This window comes from Mizuhopecten yessoensis, unplaced genomic scaffold, assembly GCF_002113885.1.
Source record: "Mizuhopecten yessoensis strain PY_sf001 unplaced genomic scaffold, ASM211388v2 scaffold11037, whole genome shotgun sequence".
NCBI lineage: Eukaryota > Metazoa > Mollusca > Bivalvia > Pectinida > Pectinidae > Mizuhopecten > Mizuhopecten yessoensis.
This window is the reverse complement of record NW_018408847.1, coordinates 885,876-910,073: the sequence shown is the minus strand read 5'-3', so window position 1 is coordinate 910,073 and position 24,198 is coordinate 885,876. Positions and strand designations below refer to the sequence as shown.

The 24,198-nt window shown below is 37.9% G+C and overlaps 1 protein-coding gene and 1 non-coding gene across 2 annotated transcripts; both read right to left on the bottom strand.

Annotated features, from left to right (window-relative positions):
- Window positions 1-3,938: 3,938 nt before the first annotated feature.
- Window positions 3,939-22,527, bottom strand: LOC110464837 (platelet-activating factor acetylhydrolase IB subunit beta-like). The gene is made up of 5 exons (XM_021520285.1): window positions 22,384-22,527; window positions 15,109-15,198; window positions 11,816-11,932; window positions 8,158-8,280; window positions 3,939-4,275 (listed from the first exon to the last, which is right to left on the bottom strand). Exons 1-5 carry the CDS (start codon window positions 22,459-22,461, stop codon window positions 3,955-3,957), a joined length of 729 nt encoding a protein of 242 aa, XP_021375960.1. The 5' UTR covers window positions 22,462-22,527; the 3' UTR covers window positions 3,939-3,954.
- A 1,254-nt stretch (window positions 22,528-23,781) lies between these two features.
- Window positions 23,782-23,854, bottom strand: Trnas-aga. The gene has a single exon. It is a non-coding gene; the product is annotated as a tRNA-Ser (tRNA).
- Between the last annotated feature and the right edge of the window lie 344 nt (window positions 23,855-24,198).

Sequence of the window (24,198 nt, the reverse complement as noted above, 5' to 3'; positions counted from 1 at the left end):
CGGTATTTCTAAGATGAAGCACATTAGGCTATATCTACACGGTAGCAATGTCTATCCAGACTTTGACGTCTCGAGATTTCACCGATATGTGAATCACAATTTTGACATAGAGGATAGTTTATCAAATAACACAAAACAGCAGGAAACATGTGAATCCTGATCCTGATCAAATGAGAAATAGCAAACAATGAATGACTGGTGCTGCTTCAACACTTCAGCATCTTATCACCGAGAGCCAAACAAAACAGTAGCCAAGGATATATTCCTGGATATATCAGGAGGGTGACTAGGCATGGTCAAGGTGAAATCTGTAGCATCAGAGAGACCTAAAGACAGACTATGGCACTTATAAAACAACTAGACCATTGACAGGTCAGGGTAATTACTATCGGCTATTACCTATCCTGTATCTATGACAGGTCTGGGTAATTACTATTGGCTATTACCTATCCTGTATCTATGTCAGGTCGAGGTAATTTCTACTGGCTATTACCTATCCTGTATCTATGACTGGTCAGGGTAATTACTATTGGCCATTACCTATCCTGTATCCACAGGTCAGGGTAATTACTATCGGCTATTACCTATCCTGTATCTATGACAGGTCAAGGTAATTACTATCCGCTATTACACATCCTGTATCTATGACAGGTCAGGGTAATTACTATCGGCTATTACCTATCCTGTATCTATGACAGGTCAGGGTAATTACTATCTTCTATTACCTATCCTGTATCTATGACAGGTCAGGGTTATTACTATCGTATATTACCTATCCTGTATCTATGACAGGTCAGGGTAATTACTATCTTCTATTACCTATCCTGTATCTATGACAGGTCAGGGTAATTACTATCAGCTATTACCTATCATGTATCTATGACAGGTCAGGGTTATTACTATCGTCTATTACCTATCCTGTATCTATGACAGGTCAGGGTAATTACTATTGGCTATTACCTATCCTGTATCTATGACAGGACAGGGTAATTACTACTGGCTATTATCTAACCTGTATTTATGACAGGTCAGGGTAATTACTATTGGCTATTACCTATCCTGTATCTATGACAGGTCAGGGTAATTACTATTGGCTATTACCTATCCTGTATCTATGACAGGTCAGGGTAATTACTATTGGCTATTACCTATCCTGTATCTATGACAGGTCAGGGTAATTACTATTGACTATTACCTATCCTGTATCTATGACAGGTCAGGGTAATTACTATCGGCTATTACCTATCCTGTATCTGATGGGTCAGCATTAATTTGTTTTGCTTTTGAATTTAGTTTTATCAATTCTTAGAATAACAATTCAATGTTCTGTTCTAACCTGCTGAAGTCTTGACATCTCTAACTGTTGACCCATCACTTCAGTGAACATTTATTGCTATTCATGTAAACTCAGGTTTATCAATGACTCAAATAATCACAATCTATTTATGGTCCCCACAACAACAATGTAACTTCTTAGTTATCTATACATACATTTATAGCGATAAATAGTTTTAAATGTCTATGTGAGGGTAAAAATGTAAATAAAACAAACTTGATGGCTATAATTTGCTTAATAAATTCAAATCGCCTGAAGAGCCCCAAGATGGGCAAAAGTGCTAGCAAAGTATAGTCTTCATGTATTGTTTTATTTATACATTTATATATAAGTCAGAAACTATATATACATTTATATATAAGTCAGAAACTATGTATACTATTAGATATAAGTCAGAAACTATATATACATTTATATATAAGTCAGAAACCATATATACATTTATATATAAGTCAGAAACTATATATACATTTATATATAAGTCAGAAACTACATATACATTTATATATAGGTCAGAAACTATATTTACAATACAACTTTAATAACTCTGTTAATTGATGACCACAAACTAAAACACACAGTGGAGTGATGATAACCAGCCATCTTTATTACTACCAAGGTATGACTGTGGCACGGCTGTATAATACAGAGACAATTTCGTACAGAAAAAGATGTGTTCTAAAACGCTGGTTGATCGCTATGACAACCAAATTAGTGGTCACTGGGACAACCAAATTAGTGGTCGCTGGGACAACCAAATTAGTGGTCGCTGGGACAACCAAATTAGTGGTCGCTGGGACAACCAAATTAGTGGTCGCTGGGACAACCAAATTAGTGGTCGCTGGGACAACCAAATTAGTGGTCGCTGGGACAACCAAATTAGTGGTCGCTGGGACAACCAAATTGGTGGTCGCTGGGACAACCAAATTGGTGGTCGCTGGGACAGCCAAATTAGTGGTCGCTGGGACAACCAAATCAGTGGTCGCTGGGACAACCAAATTGGTGGTCGCTGTGACAACCAAATTAGTGGTCACTGTGACAACCAAATCAGTGGTGACAACCAAATCAGTGGTCACTGGGACAACCAAATTAGTGGTCGCTGTGACAACCAAATTAGTGGTCGCTGTGACAACCAAATCAGTGGTCGCTGGGACAACCAAATTAGTGGTCGCTGGGACAACCAAATTAGTGGTCGCTGGATCTACAAGGTTTCACTGGAATCTTTTTTCTTGATTCAGAGATATAAATTATTTCAGAGCTACAGAATAACTTGTGTACAGGTGAATGTGTGGAACACAGTACGGTAGACGTAATATCATATTCGTGCCTGAGTGAGGGAACCTCCCAATATGGCAGGATTTAGATCAGGAATGTTTAATCTATAGGACCATGTACTGTATAGCGGTAATATTTCGCGAGGGTTTTAATTTCGCTATATATTCGTGCTTTGACTTATTATATCTGCGAATTCTCAACACCAGCGAAATTATTGAAAATGTTAACCACTTTCAAGGACCTTATCACAACGTGTTGAAAATACTTATAACCCAACGCTGTTATGCAAGCTTGAATAAAATAAAATCAGATTATCACCGGTCAACTGGGCAGTCCATGTAAAAACAACACTTACATATAAGTGGCCACATTATATTTATGTGAACACAGTAGGTGATTCATTGATTACAGTTTACTCCTACAAAGGTACATACACGTTTGATTTTCTTTTGAGTGAAGTCACTGGCGTATGACGACACTCTGGATCAGTGTTTTCAAACTGTTTACCTGTATTTCCCAGTTTAACGCTCAAATGATGACACTCAAAATATGTTTTACAAATACGTGATGTATCATGAATATCAGCATTTCCACTTAACTGCAGGAAGAAATAAAATCCCACAAACATTATTTATAGAAAGGTTCATGTTATACTGTCAAGTACGGTGGCCAGCACAACAAATTAACATAAAGTGACTATCAAGTTGCTATAGTGTAACCATGGTAACCAATTGTCCACTTACTATAGAAAGAATGCACCATTACAGCATGATTATGATGGTATAGAAACAAAGCTTTCAAAATTACCATTAAAATATCCTTACTACTGTAAAATCATTAATTTTCGTGGGACATTAATTTCCGTGGGACATTAAATTTCGTTTATTTGATGGATAACAAAAATCCACGAAATTAATTCCCCACGAAAACATATATTTGGTATGATATAGATAGGGGAAAATAAAAATTCAGCGAAATATATGTCCTTGAAACAGACTAGTATATGAAACCACAAAATGTTAACCCCACGAAAATAAATGATTCTACAGTATAGATAATTTTATCCTTATCTATACAGTAATAACCATACTGTTACTGTAGAAACAATATTACATGTTGCTATGGTAATAAAATATATAATGGTTACTGTAGTGAGAGTATGTGATAGTTAACAAACGTGTTACAAAAGACAATATTCCACACAGCAGAAAGAGTGTTCCATTATACTGTAACAGCCGACAGTTCATTGTGTGTCGGAGGCGAGTTCCGGCCATATTGTAACAGCAGACAGTTCATTGCGCATCGGAGGCGAGTTCCCCGGCCATATTGTAACAGCGGACAGTTCATTGCGTGTCGGAGGCAAGTTCCCCGGCCATAGAGTCTGTGTCGAGGGAGACATTCTCTACTTTAACAAAGATCTGTAACAAGTCCTCTACCACCCCCAGTAAAGGTTCGCACAGCTTGGTGTACCCCTCGGGAGTAAGGTGGAGGTAGTCGTACATGTCGCTTGCACTAATCGACCCATCACTGCCAACAAACACTTCATCATCCACAGCGAAAAATGTTGCATTTTCACGACAGCGTAGTTTTGCTTCGAGTAGAGAATTCACCTTGCTGTTCTTTATCCTCAGTGGGTTAGGGTTCTGTCCCCTTGGTAGAATACCCTGAAGCACATTGTACAACGAGTCTAAATGAAAACGACATGACATGTGATGGGCATACGCTTATTAATAGTTGTGTATAGAGAAATATTTTCACTTTCAATTTAAATCAAGCTATTATTATAGAAATGATGTAAGAAATAAGTTACAATGTGTATATTTAGTTCACAATGTCAATTATTGAGAAAATTTGAATGGGATCTCCTGTTGTAGCATCACTTCACTTGTATTTGTGAAGAATAACCAGTGTTTTGACAACACTGATTTTACAGACATTGGATTTGCCGACACCTGATTTTACAGACGTCAGACTTAACTGACACCGGACTTTTTTGACACCTGTCTTTTGGACACCTGCCCTTTTTTAAATACCTGACTTTACAGACACATGACGTTTTTGGACACCTGACTTTACAGACACTTGATGTTTTTGGACACCTGCCTTTACAGACCCCTGACATTTTTGGTCCCCTGACTTTATTAAACACCTGACATTACAGACACCTGACTTTACAGACACATGACGTTTTTGGACACCTGCCTTTACAGACACTTGATGTTTTTGGACCCCTGACTTTACAGACACTTGATGTTTTGGGACACCTGACTTTACAGACACTTGACATTTTTGGACACCTGACTTTACAGACCCCTGACTTTACAGACACCTGACTTTACAGGCACCTTACTTTTTTGGACACCTGACTTTACAGACCCCTGACTTTTTTGGACCCCTGCCTTTACAGACCCCTGACTTTACAGACACCTACAGACACCTGACATTTTTGGACACCTAACTTTATAAACACCTGACATTTTTGGAGACCTGACTTTACAGACACCAAACATTTTTGGACACCTGACTTTACAGACCCCTGACTTTACAGACACCTGACTTTACAGACACTTGTCTTTTTTGGACACCTGCCTTTACAGACACTTGATGTTTTTGGACTCCTGACTTTACAGACACCTGACTTTTTGGACACCTGCCTTTACAGACACTTGATGTTTTTGGACTCCTGACTTTACAGACACCTGACTTTTTTGGACACCAGCCTTTACAGACACCTGACATTTTTGGACACCCGACATTACAGACACCTGACATTTTTGGACGCCTGACTTTATAAACACCTGACATTTTTGGAGACCTGACTTTACAGACACCTAACATTTTTGGACACCTGACTTTACAGACACCTGACATTTTTGGTCACCTGACTTTATTAAACACCTGACATTACAGACACCTGACATTACAGACACCTGACTTTACAGACACCTGACTTTACAGACACCCGACTTTACAGACACCTGACATTTTTGGACACCTGACTTTACAGACACTTGACATTTTTGGACACCTGACTTTACAGACACCTGACATTACAGACACCTGACTTTAGAGATACCTGACATTACAGACACCTGACATAACAGAGACCTGACTTTACAGATACCTGACATCTTTAAACACCTGACTTTACAGACACCTGACATTTTTGGATACCTGACTTTACAGATACTTGACTTTACAGATACCTGACTTTACAGATACCTGACATCTTTAAACACCTGACTTTACAGACACCTGACTTTACAGACACATGACGTTTTTGGACACATGACTTTACAGACACTTGATGTTTTTGACACCTGACTTTACAGACACCTGACATTTTTGGACACCTGACTTTACAGACACCTGACATTTTTGGACACCTGACATTACAGACACCTGACATTACAGACACTTGACTTTACAGATACCTGACATTACAGACACCTGACATTACAGATACCTGACTTTACAGATACCTGACTTTACAGACACCTGACATTACAGACACCTGACTTTACAGACACCTGACTTCAGATACCTGACTTTACAGACACCTGCCTTTACAGATACCTGACTTTACAGACACCTGACTTTACAGATACCTTACTTTACAGATACCTGACTTTACAGACACCTGACTTCAGATACCTGACTTTACAGACACCTGACTTTACAGACACCTGACTTTACAGATACCTGACATTACAGACACCTGACATTACAGATACCTGACTTTACAGACACCCGACTTTACAGACACCTGACTTTATTAAACACCTGACATTACAGACACCTGACTTTACAGATACCTGACTTTACAGATACCTGACATTACAGACACCTGACATTACAGATACCTGACTTTACAGATACCTGACTTTACAGATACCCGACATTACAGACACCCGACATTACAGACACCTGACATTACAGACACCTGACATTACAGACACCCGACTTTACAGACACCTGACTTTACAGATACCCAATTTTACAGACACCTGATATTACAGACACCTGACATTACAGACACCTGACATTACAGACACCTGACTTTACAGACACCTGACATTACAGACCCCTGACATTACAGACCCCCGACTTTACAGACACCCGACTTTACAGACACCTGCCTTTACAGACACCTGGCTTTACAGACACCTGACATTACAGACACCTGACTTTACAGACACCCAACTTTACAGACACCTGCCTTTACAGACACCTGACTTTACAGACACCTGACTTTACAGACACCTGACTTTACAGATACCCAATTTTACAGACACCTGATATTACAGACCCCTGACATTTTTGGACACCTGACTTTATAAACTCCTGACATTTTTGGAGACCTGATTTTACAGACACCTGACATTTTTGGACACCTGACTTTACAGATACCTGACATTTTTGGTCACCTGACTTTATTTAACACCTGACATTACAGACACCTGCCTTTACAGACACCCGACTTTACAGACACCTGACTTTACAGACACCTGACATTACAGACACCTGACTTTACAGACACCTGACTTTTTTGGACACCTGACATAACAGACACCTGACATTACAGATACCTGACTTTACAGACACCTGACTTTACTGACACCTGACTTTACAGACACCTGACTTTACAGATACCTGACTTTTTTGGACACCTGACTTTACAGACACCTGACATTTTTGGACACCTGCCTTTACAGACACCTGACTTTACAGATACCTTACTTTACAGATACCTGACTTTACAGACACCCGACTTTACAGACGCCTGACTTTACAGATACCTGACTTTACAGACACCTGACATTACAGACACCTGACTTTTTTGGACACCAGACACCTGACTTTATTAAACACCTTAATTTTTGGACACCTGACTTTACAGACACCTGACATTACTGACACCTGTCTTTACAGACACCTGACTTTACAGACACCTGACATTTTTGGACACCTGACTTTACAGCCACCTGACTTTTTTGGACACCAGACTCCTGACTTTATTAACCGCCTTAATTTTTGGACTCCTGACTTTACAGACACCCGACTTTACAGACACCTGGCTTTATTAAACACCTGACTTTTCCAACACTTGACTTTACTGACACCTGTCTTTACAGCCACCTTACTTTTTTGGTCACCTGACTTTACAGACTCCTGACATTACTGACACGTGTCTTTACAGACACCCTACTTTTTTGGACACCTGACTTTACAGACACCTGGCATTTTTGGACACCTGACTTTATTAAACACCTGACTTTGCCAACACTTGACTTTACTGACACCTGACTTTACTGACACCTGTCTGTAAGGAAGTCTTGTAATATCTGACATGATTTTGTGGGGAAAATATATCTTTCTTTAACCAACACACTGTCTTAATAATCCTCTTTGTTATGAAAGCAGATATCATCAACACCTGACGTAAATGAAACCCTGTAATATTCAACACCAAGTTTCAATGTCAATCAAACAAATACAACATATTTTCTAAAATCGAGATAAATGACCATTTCAGACATTATTACCATGATGATCAGTTGTGCCTTTGGTTGCTTGGTTCGAACGACTTCCGCGATTGCCATGATTCCGTCGACAATTTGCTCAGCATTGTGGCCGTGGTTGTTTGTACCGACCATGAGGACTATCACCTAGGTAACATTAAAACAGGAGTTATCTTCCCTTGATGCATGTAATCACCACCAGAGATATAGATGATCATTTAATTGAATACTTTAGTTTATTTTTAATAGCAAACTAATTTCCTCACAGAATTTCCATACCTATTTCTGGAGGCATTAAATGGCACATTATTTAGCATACATATCTTATGTAATGTAAAAATAATTGTTGGTAGGATACTTGAATCTGTGATTGAACATTATCGTGAACTTAGATGTAAAGAATTAGTATCACATAAAATAAGGTTAATCTTTGGTTGTCTCCTTCATAAATAAGAGCTAACTCTCTCTGAACATATATCTTTTCAAGCTAAAGAGTTTATATCTTTCTTTTTAAGCACATACTTTGTATCTTCGACACCATATTTACAAACAAAATTTATCTCATTTTGAGAATATCCTTTAAATCATGATGATCTTCTTGCTTAATGTATAATGGTGATTGTAAGACTTTTGTTAAACAATTATAACTTATGCTATTATCCATATGTTGTACAAAGCTTTAGAGTAATTTTATAAATTATATAGGGCGCTATATAAATGTTGTATATTATTATTATCATTATACAGCAATACAATCATTCACAATAAACATGAGTTGTATAAAATAATATTGTTATTTACATGATCATGAATTTTGATCAAGCTTATGTTACAGGTTAAAACCAACAAGGAAAGCTTATGTAACTTTGGAGCATAAAGTCAAGAGAGAGTCATCTAACTTTGGAACACAAGGAAAAGTGACCTACATCTGGTGAAATATTGGAGTATAAAGACAAGGAAGAGTTATCTAACTTTCTGACCTACATCTGGTGAAACATTGGAGTATAAAGACAAGGAAGAGTTATCTGACTTTGTGACCTACATTTGGTGAAACATTGGAGTATAAAGACAAGGAAGAGTTATCTAACTTTGTGACCTACATCTGGTGAAACATTGGAGTATAAAGACAAGGAAGAGTTATCTAACTTTGTGACCTACATCTGGTGAAACATTGGAGTATAAAGACAAGGAAGAGTTATCTAACTTTGTGACCTACATCTGGTGAAACATTGGAGTATAAAGACAAGGAAGAGTTATCTAACTTTGTGACCTACATCTGGTGAAACATTGGAGTATAAAGACAAGGAAGAGTTATCTAACTTTGTGACCTACATCTGGTGAAACATTGGAGTATAAAGACAAGGAAGAGTTATCTAACTTTGTGACCTACATCTGGTGAAACATTGGAGTATAAAGACAAGGAAGAGTTATCTAACTTTGTGACCTACATCTGGTGAAACATTGGAGTATAAAGACAAGGAAGAGTTATCTAACTTTGTGACCTACATCTGGTGAAACATTGGAGTATAAAGACAAGGAAGAGTTATCTAACTTTGTGACCTACATCTGGTGAAACATTGGAGTATAAAGACAAGGAAGAGTTATCTAACTTTGTGACCTACATCTGGTGAAACATTGGAGTATAAAGACAAGGAAGAGTTATCTAACTTTGTGACCTACATCTGGTGAAACATTGGAGTATAAAGACAAGGAAGAGTTATCTAACTTTGTGACCTACATCTGGTGAAACATTGGAGTATAAAGACAAGGAAGAGTTATCTAACTTTGTGACCTACATCTGGTGAAACATTGGAGTATAAAGACAAGGAAGAGTTATCTAACTTTGTGACCTACATCTGGTGAAACATTGGAGTATAAAGACAAGGAAGAGTTATCTAACTTTGTGACCTACATCTGGTGAAACATTGGAGTATAAAGACAAGGAAGAGTTATCTAACTTTGTGACCTACATCTGGTGAAACATTGGAGTATAAAGACAAGGAAGAGTTATCTAACTTTGTGACCTACATCTGGTGAAACATTGGAGTATAAAGACAAGGAAGAGTTATCTAACTTTGTGACCTACATCTGGTGAAACATTGGAGTATAAAGACAAGGAAGAGTTATCTAACTTTGTGACCTACATCTGGTGAAACATTGGAGTATAAAGACAAGGAAGAGTTATCTAACTTTGTGACCTACATCTGGTGAAACATTGGAGTATAAAGACAAGGAAGAGTTATCTAACTTTGTGACCTACATCTGGTGAAACATTGGAGTATAAAGACAAGGAAGAGTTATCTAACTTTGTGACCTACATCTGGTGAAACATTGGAGTATAAAGACAAGGAAGAGTTATCTAACTTTGTGACCTACATCTGGTGAAACATTGGAGTATAAAGACAAGGAAGAGTTATCTAACTTTGTGACCTACATCTGGTGAAACATTGGAGTATAAAGACAAGGAAGAGTTATCTAACTTTGTGACCTACATCTGGTGAAACATTGGAGTATAAAGACAAGGAAGAGTTATCTAACTTTGTGACCTACATCTGGTGAAACATTGGAGTATAAAGACAAGGAAGAGTTATCTAACTTTGTGACCTACATCTGGTGAAACATTGGAGTATAAAGACAAGGAAGAGTTATCTAACTTTGTGACCTACATCTGGTGAAACATTGGAGTATAAAGACAAGGAAGAGTTATCTAACTTTGTGACCTACATCTGGTGAAACATTGGAGTATAAAGACAAGGAAGAGTTATCTAACTTTGTGACCTACATCTGGTGAAACATTGGAGTATAAAGACAAGGAAGAGTTATCTAACTTTGTGACCTACATCTGGTGAAACATTGGAGTATAAAGACAAGGAAGAGTTATCTAACTTTGTGACCTACATCTGGTGAAACATTGGAGTATAAAGACAAGGAAGAGTTATCTAACTTTGTGACCTACATCTGGTGAAACATTGGAGTATAAAGACAAGGAAGAGTTATCTAACTTTGTGACCTACATCTGGTGAAACATTGGAGTATAAAGACAAGGAAGAGTTATCTAACTTTGTGACCTACATCTGGTGAAACATTGGAGTATAAAGACAAGGAAGAGTTATCTAACTTTGTGACCTACATCTGGTGAAACATTGGAGTATAAAGACAAGGAAGAGTTATCTAACTTTGTGACCTACATCTGGTGAAACATTAGAGTATAAAGACAAGGAAGAGTTATCTAACTTTGGAACACAAGGAAAAGTGACCTACATCTGGTGAAACATTGGAGTATAAAGACAAGGAAGAGTTATCTAACTTTGTGACCTACATCTGGTGAAACATTAGAGTATAAAGACAAGGAATAGTTATCTAACTTTGTGACCTACATCTGGTGAAACATTAGAGTATAAAGACAAGGAAGTGTTATCTAACTTTGGAACACAAGGAAAAGTGACCTACATCTGGTGAAACATTGGAGTATAAAGCCAAGGAAGAATTATCTAACTTTGTGACCTACATCTGGTGAAACATCGAGGTATAAAGACAAGGAAGAGTTATCTAACTTTGTGACCTACATCTGTTGAAACATTGGAGTATAAAGACAAGGAGGAGTTATCTAACTTTGTGACCTACATCTGGTGAAACATTGGAGTATAAAGTCAAGGAAGAGTTATCTAACTTTGTGACCTACATCTGGTGAAACATTGTCCAGTTCCTGGTTTGACACCCGCCAGAGGACGTTTTGTGTCTGGTCTCCACCAATACCGAAGTTAAGGCAGTGGAGGGGTTCCAGCAACATCTTCCAAACCTGCAGTGAAACAACCATAAGCAATAGGATCACAAAAGTGCACACAATGTACCCATGTAATATATATAGTGTCGTGATAACAAGAGGCCTAATGAACCTAAATCGTTCACCTGGTATTAGTCTCATACCAGTGAATGTAATATATATAGTGTTGTGATAACAAGAGGCCTAATGAACCTAAATCACTCACCTGGTATTAGTCTCATACCAGTGATCTTCAAAAAAGATATTGGGCAAACAATTCAAAATGAAAATGGAATAATTAAGCAACAGTCCAAATATCACCATCCTGGGCTTTTGGGTATAATATCACCATCCTGGGCTTTTGGGTATAATATCGTGATCCTGGGCTTTTGGGTATAATATCACCATCCAGGGCTTTTGGATATATAGTATCACCGTCCTGGGCTTTTGGATATATAGTATCACCGTCCTGGGCTTTTGGGTATAATATCGCGATCCTTTTCATTTGAACAAATTGGTAGCCCTTCACCCCTGCAGGCTACTGGCCAAATATCATTATCCTAGGAATTTTGGTTGTTCAGAAGAAATTGCTTGAATACTTTTCGATCATTTGACCCCAGTGACGTTGAAAGTGTGTCAAGGTCATTCATTTGAACAAATTTGGTAGCCCTTCAACCCAATATGCTACTTGCCAGATATCATTGCCATGGGCCTTTTGATTGTTCAGAAGCACATATGTAGTTGTTAAAATATTTTAGCCCTTCATCTCAGTAAGCTTTATCTCAGTAAGCTTTATCTCAGTAAGCTTTATCTCAGTAAGCTGTATCTCAGTAAGCTTTATCTCAGTAAGCTTCATCTCAGTAAGCTTTATCTCAGTAAGCTTTATCGCAGTAAGCTTTATCTCAGTAAGCTTTATCTCAGTAAGCTTTATGCCAAATATCATCACCTTAGACGTACTGGTTATTGAGAAGAAGTTTTTTAAATATAGGAGTCCCAGAGGGCCTGTATCGCTCACCTGGATCTGTATGCCCAGTGATGGTATATATGGATATTGGTTAGGGATCTCAACCGTTTCAAAGTTATAGTCCAGGAATAAGTACCTAGGGGTGGAGTCAAACCCCCGAGTCAATTCTAATTTCATGATTGTGTTGATACCCTGCATTTGTTTATATGGTTTAGGGATGGGTATCTCGACTGTTTCCAAGGAATGACCGAGTGAGTTAGTCCCTGAGAGTTGGGCCAGACCTGGGAGTCATCCTGAAAGCATACTGTATCCGTGGAAGTGGGGAAAAGTTAGCACTGTAAAAAGGGAAATAGGGAAAATCTTGTATGGTTTTTGGTAACAGAATTAACTCTTGTGTTATCTATCTGAATAAAATATGTTAGTTTTAGTCATCATAGTTCAAGTGTGTATCACATATCTGATGTGTTGACTTGGTAGCAGGTCAACATCCTTTATTTTGAATACCATTAAAAGCTGTCTACTACAGCGAGCTACAGGCTATATACCATGACTCTGGACTTTTTCCTTCTGTAGAAGAAGTCATTTTAAAGAAAAGGGGATGACAACAAATAGATGCAGTGCTAAGTGAGCTATAAAGAAACAACATAACACTTCAATGTTACTGATAGTCTACAGTCATAAAAACGTTTAATGGAACGTTTAATGGTAGACTGATAGTCTACAGCCATGAAACATTTAATGGTAGACTGATAGTCAACAGCCATAAAAACGTTTAATGGTAGAATGATAGTCTACAGCCATAAAAACGTTTAATGGTACACTGATAGTCTACAGCCATGAAACATTTAATGGTAGACTGATAGTCAACAGCCATAAAAACGTTTAATGGTAGAATGATAGTCTACAGCCATAAAAACGTTAAATGGAACGTTTAATGGTAGACTGATAGTCTACAGCCATAAAAACGTTAAATGGTAGACTGATAGTCTACAGCCATAAAAACGTTTAATGGTAGACTGATAGTCTACAGCCATAAAAAGGTTTGATGGTAGACTGATAGTCTCCAGCCATAAAAACATTTAATGGTAGACTGATAGTCCAGAGCCATAAAAACATTTAATGGCAGACTATCAGTCTAAAGCCATAAAAACGTTTAATGGTAGACTGATAGTCTACAGCCATAAAAACGTTTAATGGTAGACTGATAGTCTACAGCCATAAAAATGTTTAATGGTAGACTGATAGTCTACAGCCATAAAAACCTTTAATGGTAGACTGATAGTCTACAGCCATAAAAACGTTTAATGGTAGACTGATAGTCTACAGCCATAAAAACGTTAAATGGTAGACTGATAGTCTACAGCCATAAAAACATTTAATGGTAGACTGAGAGTCTACAGCCATAAAAACGTTAAATGGTAGACTGATAGTCTACAGCCATAAAAAGTTTTAATGGTAGACTGATAGTCCCCAGCCATAAAAACATTTAATGGTAGACTGATAGTCTACAGCCATAAAAACGTTAAATGGTAGACTGATAGTCTACAGCCATAAAACGTTTAATGGTAGACTGATAGTCTACAGTCATAAAAACGTTTATCATATGAATAGCGTGTTATGCAGTGCCATAAAGCTATCACATAAATTATGTTTATGTAACGTATGTAATATCACTTCTGAAATGATGTCACAATCAAATAGGACCAATCGATGTGACGTCACGTCATTGTGAAGCAATGTTTCAGAGGCGGCCAAGTGTAAAATATTCATTTCAGATCACAATTATACAGTTAAATTTGTATTATATGATAAAAAGAATCTGTCATTCATTTTCCTTTATATTAGATTTATGATACTTGTTTTGGATTTTTTCATATTTGTTCGCCAGAGGCTTGAAACTTATGACAGATCCTCTATATGCAGTATACAATCATGCTTTATCTAAATGTAAGCTACATTGTTTATGAATTAAAGTATGATTCATGTGATCATTAGGCCTCCGAAAATCTTTCCATCATTTTAACTTCAACATCTGTTAACCCTTTCACCACTCTAGACAATCCTGGACTCATCCATATCAATGCATGGTAGAGCCTACTAAAGTCACATAGGGGTGAAAGGGTTAAACACTGTACACTTGTAATGGGAGCCAGAATTCCACAAACTACAGCAAAAGTTGCTTCTGGAAAAGTCAGCTAGTCTATGAAACAATCTTCTAGCAGTTTGCTGAGCCGTCACATTGCCTTACCTTGGAAAACCTCATCTGCTGGATAATTGAATCACCAATAAAGAGGACATCTGGTTCTCTCTCTTTTCCTTCCGCAATAAACCGGAGATGCTGAAACAGTGACAACACCACCAATAAACATATAATGTTGTGCTAAATGTTGACGGGTTAATTCCTTTTTCATTATTAAATGAACAGTTGTAACACTTTTCAAAAATTCCTGTTACCAAATCAAAGCGGGGGTAAAGGGCCAAACCTAGCTCCTCATTCCATACTTTTTCACTCATTAAATTTAATGGATTTTTCACATTTTTTTCATTAAATTATTCTGAAGTTAGTAGTAATTCTATAATAACAAAAATTACTGAATAACTGAATATATCTGTACAAGTGACTGGAACTGAGTGGGTAGTTCAGTGGGTTAGAGGGTCCAGTTAGAGTTCAGAGAGCTTGCATTCCAAAGGTGCTATTGCATTTTTTCTTTCCAGATAGATACAACCTCCAACTAAAAAAAATACTACACCCACAGAAGGTGGCCGGTATAGGGCCTTGTACTAGGTCTTCAACTTTGTCGAATATAGGACGAATGTAGTCAAACTTGGATGGGGTAATCAACAATGGTTAGGTTGTTAATTAGTTTCCTCTGGTCCTGACACCAGACTTAAGACATTTTGACAGATAGATGTCTGGTGGGGCCAGAGTGCACTACTATATGAAAACGTGGAATTCTCCGATACCGTTTGGTATCGGGAAGTGACGTACTAATCAACAAAATGACGTGGCCCAGAAATCATCTATACAAGTATAATACATTCCCTTTTCGGTCTGGATCAGTACGGTTTGTTCATCAGTCACTCCAATGACCTGCAAAATGGCGTTAGCTCAGGTGGGAAATTTTGAAAGATTGAAATCCGAGGACTCTACTGATGGAATTTAGCAGCTGATGGTGATGATAAGACTGGCTTCAGATCAATAAATAATCCATCTATCGAAATATTTGAGGTACAGTTATGTATGTATTGTGTCATAGTAGATTTTTGTTGTCACCACATCAAAACTCCCCCATTCCAAATGGTGTCAGAGAATTCCACATTTTCATATAGATAATAGTTGTGCACTATGGCCCCACACCAGACATCGATCTGCTGTCAAAATATCCAAGTCTGGTGTCAGGGCCAGAGGAAACTCTGGCTAGTTGTAAATTAAAGCTGGTTAGAATTTGCATCAAGGTTTTGGGAATCCAGACTGGAATTCCGGTCTGGCGGTTGTATTTTCTTTTTCTCTGTCGCAAGTATAATTTGCATCCTTTGCTAAATTAGAAGATCTACTTGGTCTGTGCACAGGTCAAGGTTTGCTGACACTGGTTGGGAGATAAGTACATATGCATGTGAAGGACATCTTCACAGTAAATATAACACTTATCTTCCAGCAAGTGACAACAACACCCTGCGGTCCATCCAAGAATTACATAGTTCAAGTCCTCGGGCATTGGTCGAAAGAGGGTCGTGTCTTTAGAATTATAATTGCTTCCGGTGTGCATGGCGGTCGTGTTGATTATGTCTCCGACGGATTTTGAGTGATAACATTATTCTCTGGATTGGTGCACATATACAAGTAAGGTATTTACATTGCAAGATGACCATGTGGCCCTAGTATTCTCATTTTGTGGCATTTGCGTTGTTCTGATTGCATTTTGAGCGATTTTACCCTCGTCTGCCTTATTCGCCAGTAATACGTATATTATATATATACCCCATATCTACCTGGGTAGTGAGTAGGACAGCACCGAGTGACCATAGCCAAACTTTCGTCACGCTCTATTGACCAATGTTACCTTACCTGGAGATGTGCACGTGCCCGCTTGTGTCGGTGCTATTTTTAGCTCCGTGTACGACTTTGTGTTTATGTGTCGGGTGTCTACAGTAGGTGACAGCGGTCCGCTCTGTTCTACACCATGGCCCCCAAAAAAACTGTCCCCACCAAGCATCAATCTACATCTAGCATTGTTAGTGAGGCACATAAAGTAATATATGAAGGTGTTTCAGAGGATTCCACGGCTGTTATGAAGCACATGACTGAACTTTTTAATAGACTAGATACACGTCTTACCCACATTGAAAACCAAGTCATAAAGATTGATCAAGTCCAGAAGGATGTGACCTCGTTGACCTCTAAAGTCCATCAGTTAGATCATGAGGTGAAGAATATTGACGTTAAGTACAGGGAAATTCGCAATTCTGTGTCCAATGTTATCAGGCAGTCCAATGAAATGGAAAAGGGTGCCCAGGCCCTGAGTGATATGTATGACGATGTGAAGTCTTGTCTGGATCGAAACAACATTACTCTGGCCAATCTCAAAGCTGCTGATGACAAGAATGTAGTTGACACCACAAAAGTCATAGAAGAATTAACAGAGCTCCGTTCCGAGAGAACTAAGCTGAAGGATCTTGTCATAGACCTGCAATACAGGTCCATGAAGAACAACCTCATATTCCATGGACTACAAGGGGAAAATCCAGGGGAGGACACTGAGGCCAAACTGCGTGATTTCCTTTATTACGAGCTCGGGATTGACTCACACATAGATTTTGGGAATGTACATCGTTTTGGCAAGTTTGTGAACGGCAAGCATCGACCCATAGTGGCTAGATTTATTCACCACAAGGACCTAGAACTTGTTCGAGACAGTTCTTCGAAACTGAAGGGTTCTGGATTTTGGATCAACGAACAATTTCCAGCGGAAATCGAGGACAGACGTCGCAAGTTGTACCCTGTGCTTAAGCACTACAGAAGTGAAGGCTGTAGGGTTAAGTTGGTACGTGATCGGCTCTACGTTAATGGTAAGCTCTACCATGACGCCTCCTCGGAGGGCGTTACAGAGACAGTAGCTACATCTCGATCCACACAGAGAGAAGCTACCCAGCAGTCCTACCGTGATGCTTTGGACCGGACGCCGACTTCTGGTCAACGCCATTCCAAGCGTCAACGTCGATTCACAGCTACGCCTACGCACTCGCCTACATAGGGGTGTCGGGGGGCAACAATCAACGACAGTACCAAGTGTGACCGGGCGAAACATGTGTCTGATACCGATATCAGAATTATTTCCTGGAACGTAAATGGTGGAATAGAAAAAAAACTTAAAGTTACTGAATTCCGCAATGTTATACTTAACTATGATATTATTTTTTTATCCGAGTGCTGGATTCCAAAAGACTTTGAGGTAGACCTTGAGGACTTTCACGCAGTTGTTGTACCAAGGAAATTAACACGCTGTACACAAGGTGGTGGATTGGTGTTACTAATACGTAATACTATTTTTAAATTTGTAAATGTAGGTAATGTTTTGTTTGATACAATTATACCGGTTACTCTTGACCAGGATTTGACCAGTTGTACTGACAACCTAATACTGTTATTTACATATATTCCACCTAGTTCATCTCGTTTTTATGAACAATATGATTGTGATATTTTTTCAATTCTAGAAAACGTTATAAGTGAATATTCTGAATCCAGAAATGTAATGGTTATAGGTGATTTAAACAGTCGTACCCGTAATACAGATGATTTTATTTCATTCGACAATTTATATGGCGGTATACAGTCTCATATTGAATCCATTTTTAACTACTTAAGTGACACTGATGAAGAAAGGCTTCTGCCGATCAGAACAAACCCTGATCCAGGAGTCAACGAATTTGGTACAAGATTATTAAACCTATGTAAATCCTCGGGTCTAAGAATTTTAAATGGTAGAGACCTAGCCAATCTATCTAGTGATTTTACTTTCTGTGGTGCAAATGGAATGAGTGTTATTGATTATGTATTAATGCCATTTAGTATGTTTTCTGTTGTTAAAAAATTCATGGTTTGCGAATTTGTTGAATTTTCCGACCATGCTCCATTGCACATTGAAATACACTGTAATTTAGGAGGTGGTGATGAGGATGATGATGATGATGATGATGATGATGATGATGATGATGATGATGATGAGTATGATGATGACAATTCTAATGATAGACCTGTGTATAAATGGAAGGAGGAGTACCAACATCAATTTATCGAATCTGTAAGAGTTAATTTAGACTTAATAAAGAAATCAGTTTTAATCAATGATGAATTAAATCAATATTCTATTGATACCTGTGTAAGTAATTTTACTGATGTTTTACTAGGGACTATGAAACCATTTTTTCTAAGAAAACCGCCCAAAAATAACACTGATAAGCCCCCTGTTAAAGTTGACACCCACACCTTTTCTAGTTCCGAAGATAAGCCCTGGTTTAATGATCGTGTTAGAGCTCTACGTAAACAATATTTAGTTGCTTTAAAGAATTTCAACATTAACAAATGTTACTGGACACACACTCTTCTTATCCGTAAGAAAAAAGAGTACAAAATCCTGGAAAGTAAGTTTAAGAGGCAATATTTGAGCGCAGAAGGTGATATGTTGGAGTATATGAGAAAACATAACCCCGGGTCTTTTTATAAGAAATTTGGTAAGAAGAAAGCTAAAACACCAATGTGTAATGGTAATCAACTGTTCAATCATTTCAAAAACCTGTCTTCTGTACAACAAAATAATGATCCAGTCCATCATGACGATTTTATTCTTACTGATTATGACACTGTTTTTGAGGAATTAGATGCTCCTATTTCGTTACAAGAAGTAAAAAATGCTATTCGGAAATTGAAATGTGGTAAATCACATGGACCTGATGGTTTGTTAAATGAATGTTTAAAAGCTGGCGTGGAATTACTTCTTCCAACTTTATCTACGTTGTTTAATTCTATACTAGAATCTGGTTATTTTCCTTCTAATTGGTCGTCAGCCATAATTATTCCTGTCCATAAGAAAGGTGTTTTAAATGACCCTAATAACTTTAGAGGTATCAGTTTAATTAGTTGTCTTTGTAAACTTTTTACCTCTGTACTAAATAAACGTATTTTAGATGTGTGTACAAAATATGACCTTATTACTGATGCGCAATTCGGATTTCGTCCAGAACTTAGTACGATTGATGCAATTTTCGCATTACATTCTATTATAACGAAAACTTTATCTTCAAAGAAACGTTTGTACTGTTGCTTTGTGGACTTTCGCAAAGCGTTTGATTTTGTTGATAGATTAAGCTTATGGCGTAAGCTGACTAAGCTTGGTATTCGTGGGAAAATGTTATCCGTCATTAAATCATTTTACAAATCAGTTAAATCTTGTGTATCAACTAACGGTAAATGTTCTAATTATTTTGAGTGCAGTGTTGGATTAATGCAAGGGGAAATATTATCGCCTTTATTGTTCTCAGTTTTTGTTAATGATTTTGAAACCTCATTTATTGAAAATGGTGCAACGGACTATGACTTTGGTGAATTAAGTTTGTTTTTGTTAATGTATGCAGATGACTTAGTATTGTTTTCCGAAACTATTGAAGGTTTACAGAGTCTTTTAGATAATCTGAATGTGTATTCTACTAAATGGAAATTAACAGTTAACACTGAGAAAACCAAAGTAGTTGTATTTAGAAACGGTGGTAGTATACGAGATAGAGAAAGATGGATGTATAATGGTTTGGAGGTGGAAGTTGTAGATGTTTTCAGCTACCTAGGAGTAAAACTGAAATTCAATAATAAATTTAATCATATACAGAAACAGTTATCTGACCAAGGAAGAAAGGCCATGTATGCTCTTTTTTCAAGCTCTTCTAACTTGAGCCTAAACTGTACAACGTTATTGCATTTATTTGATACGTATGTTTGTAGTATATTGCATTACGCATGTGAAGTATGGGGATCTACAAAAGGTACGGATATTGAGAGGTTACACCTACACTTTTGTAAGAAGATTTTAAAAGTTAAGAAGTCGACTTGCAACGCAATGGTTTATTTTGAATTAGGTCGACATCCTTTGGAAAATATAAGAAAATTCAGAATGATAAAATATTGGTTAAAACTAATGGATTCGAAAAATTGTATTTTGCAAACTGCGTATTCCTTTTTAAGTAGTAGCAATACAGGCAATTGCTTTAACTGGGTTAAGTATGTCAAACATTGTCTTTTTTCTCTCGGATTCGCAGATGTATGGACAAATTATTATTCATATAACCATAAAAGTATTTTGTACATGATAAAGCAAAGAATATTTGATCAAAGTCAACAATATCTGAGAGGGCTATTAGAAACCTCACCTAAATGTATTTTATATAAGCACTTAGCAAATCACCATACTCTTCAATACTATTTGACAAAGTATATTCCAATGAAATACCGGATCTGTTTATCTAAACTTCGTCTTTCTGCACATAATTTAGCTATTGAGACTGGTAGATACAATAACATAACGAGAGAACAAAGACACTGTATGAGCTGCATTTCAGATATTGAAGACGAATATCATTTTATTTTAATATGTAACAATTTTCATATTCTGAGAGTAAAATACATAAAACCATATTACTGGCGAAATCCTTCAATGTTTAAACTTGTACAGTTACTAAGTGCTGATAATATCAGCGTTATTCGTAAACTTGCTAGATACATTTTTGAGGCAAATAAGGCACGAGTGACGTAAACATGCACATCAATATAATTTATATAAATGTCTATTTATGTATTATTGACATTTGTATCGTTACGGATTACATGTTGTTGTTGTTAATGTCAGATGTTAATGATGCAGATGATGATGATGATGATGATGATGATGATGATGATGATGATGTGAGAGCGTTAATGATTGTTGAATGCACAATAATGATGTGGGAGTGATAATGAGTGTTGATTGCACAATACATATACGTAATTTGTAATTTATTGTAAAGTATAGTTATCCAATAAGTTGTCAAACTTAAGGAATAAAAGTTGAATTGTTATGTGTGTGTGTGTGTGTGTGTGTGTGTATGTGTGTGTGTATCATATTGTATGTTGTCTCTGTATTGTTTTGTATATATGTTATGACTGATAAGTCAACCGACTTGAAGTAATAAAGAACTTGAACTTGATTGCTATAGTTAATACCCGGCCTCCTCTGCCCGGCCTGCCCCGGCCGGATTATAAACATTGGCTTGTCGACAGAAGTTACGTTATCGCAGCTAGGTCGTGTCGAAGAACGCGAACCGTTAAATTATGTTTCATTTGTCTGGGGGAGAGAGCATATTACGATTGTTCAAGCTATTCTGATGGTAGGGCAGACATTTTCGGACTATGTAAAACACCCCGATATCTGTTGTAAGCACGTTAGGCGCCCCGTACCTACATAAATAACTGGCAAAAAAATAACACACGAGAGAGCACCTGACTCATCCAACGCCCGTCTCCATGGATATCCTCCACAGGCTCCGGGTTGTCCGCACAATTCTTCATCTCTGCCATGTGATGTGGAATCGCCAGCAAATCAATGCATCACGGAAGCAACATCTGTTGGAGGCTGCGCAACCATAATCGTATTGAATGGCTTACCATTGCATGGTTGACACGAACTGATTGGTTTACATATTGTGTTGGCATTGTGTGGCTAACGCGAAATGAACAGTTCTTTATGAAAGAAAATATTTTAAATAATGTGTTATTTTACTTAAATATCTTGTGCCTAGTTAAAATAAGGACAGGTGAGGTATACTTTCTCTTATACTGAGTTGAGCGTTAAGGTAGATTTAGGTAAATAGATGTTATATAAGTCCGTGGTTTAACACAGAAATGGTTTGCACAGTTAGCATCACATGTATAGCCTCGAACTTGATACATTTCCAATGATTATCAAAATATCATAGGCCTAAATAGAAACAGTGTTTACCATAGCAAAGAATTGTGTCCAAATAATTAATTTAAAGTAATTTTACGTTCAATAAGATCTTAAATTACTCCAAATCAGAGGGACCTGAACATTAGGGTCAGTACCATTTAGAAGTAGAAGACCTGAGCATTATAGTTACAGCCACGGGGACCTGAGAATTAGTTACAGCCACGGGGACCTGATAATTAGTTACAGCCACGGGGACCTGAGAATTAATTACAGCCACGGGGACCTGAGAATTAGTTACAGCCACGGGGACCTGGCTGTAACGGGGACCTGAGAATTAGTTACAGCCACGGGGACCTGAGAATTAGTAACAGCCACGGGGACATGATAATTAGTTACAGCCACGGGGACCTGAGAATTAGTTACAGCCACGGGGTCCTGAGAATTAGTAACAGCCACGGGGACCTGAGGATTAGTTACAGCCACGGGGACCTGATAATTAGTAACAGCCACGGGGAGATGAGAATTAGTTACAGCCACGGGGACCTGGCGGTAACGGGGACCTGAGAATTAGTTAAAGCCACGGGGACCTGAGAATTAGTTAAAGCCACGGGGACCTGAGAATTAGTGACAGCCACGGGGACCTGGCTGTAAGGGGGACCTGAGAATTAGTTACAGCCGCGGGGCCCTGGCTGTAACGGGGACCTGAGAGTTAGTTACAGCCACGGGGACCTGATAATTAGTTACAGCCGCGGGGACCTGAGAATTAATTACAGCCCCGGGGACCTGAGAATTAGTTACAGCCACGGGGACCTGAGAATTAGATCTTTATTTGGGCCTAAACTGTCTTTTACATGTGTTAGGGGTTTAGATTAACCTTCGGTAAAAATATCAGCCCCAATACGATACAATATTTCGTTGGGCGCCAAATGTAATAGGAGAGGGAAAATGCACGTCCAGACCGGGGTTCGAACCCGGGACCATCCGAACTCTAGACGGACGCTCTACCAACCGAGCTATTTGGTCGCCGAAGATCGACCCAGTCAAGGTCCGCTACACAGGAACGACACGATAGTAACATTTTTTATCATATAAAGTCAATCGTATATAAAGTTTTTCGTCTTTTCATAAAATTTGAAGATAATTTGTCCAGAATTAATCGAAATATTGAGAGGAAAATATAACGGGCGTATCAAATGAGCTGAGTAGCCAAACTGATTGAGTAATTAAAGGCCACGAGCGTTTCTTTCCATTGCGTTTCTTGCATTTCTACATTTCTTTTAATTAATAGCAAAAGTCAATCAGTTTCTAATTCGTTATATTTTCATATCTTTCAGACGAGCGCATTTCAAGGAAAGATGGGTCATGTT

What these genes read in the sequence shown, in the direction of transcription:
- LOC110464837 (XM_021520285.1), bottom strand. Translation starts at nt 22,461, where the DNA reads ATGGCAGAGATGAAGAATTGTGCGGACAACCCGGAGCCTGTGGAGGAT. An exon ending in AGCAGATGAGGTTTTCCAAG is followed by an intron (nt 11,933 to 15,108) that starts GTAAGGCAATGT and finishes GTTTCACTGCAG; the next exon opens with GTTTGGAAGATGTTGCTGGA. An exon ending in TGGACAATGTTTCACCAGAT is followed by an intron (nt 8,281 to 11,815) that starts GTAGGTCACAAA and finishes AATGTTACCTAG; the next exon opens with GTGATAGTCCTCATGGTCGG.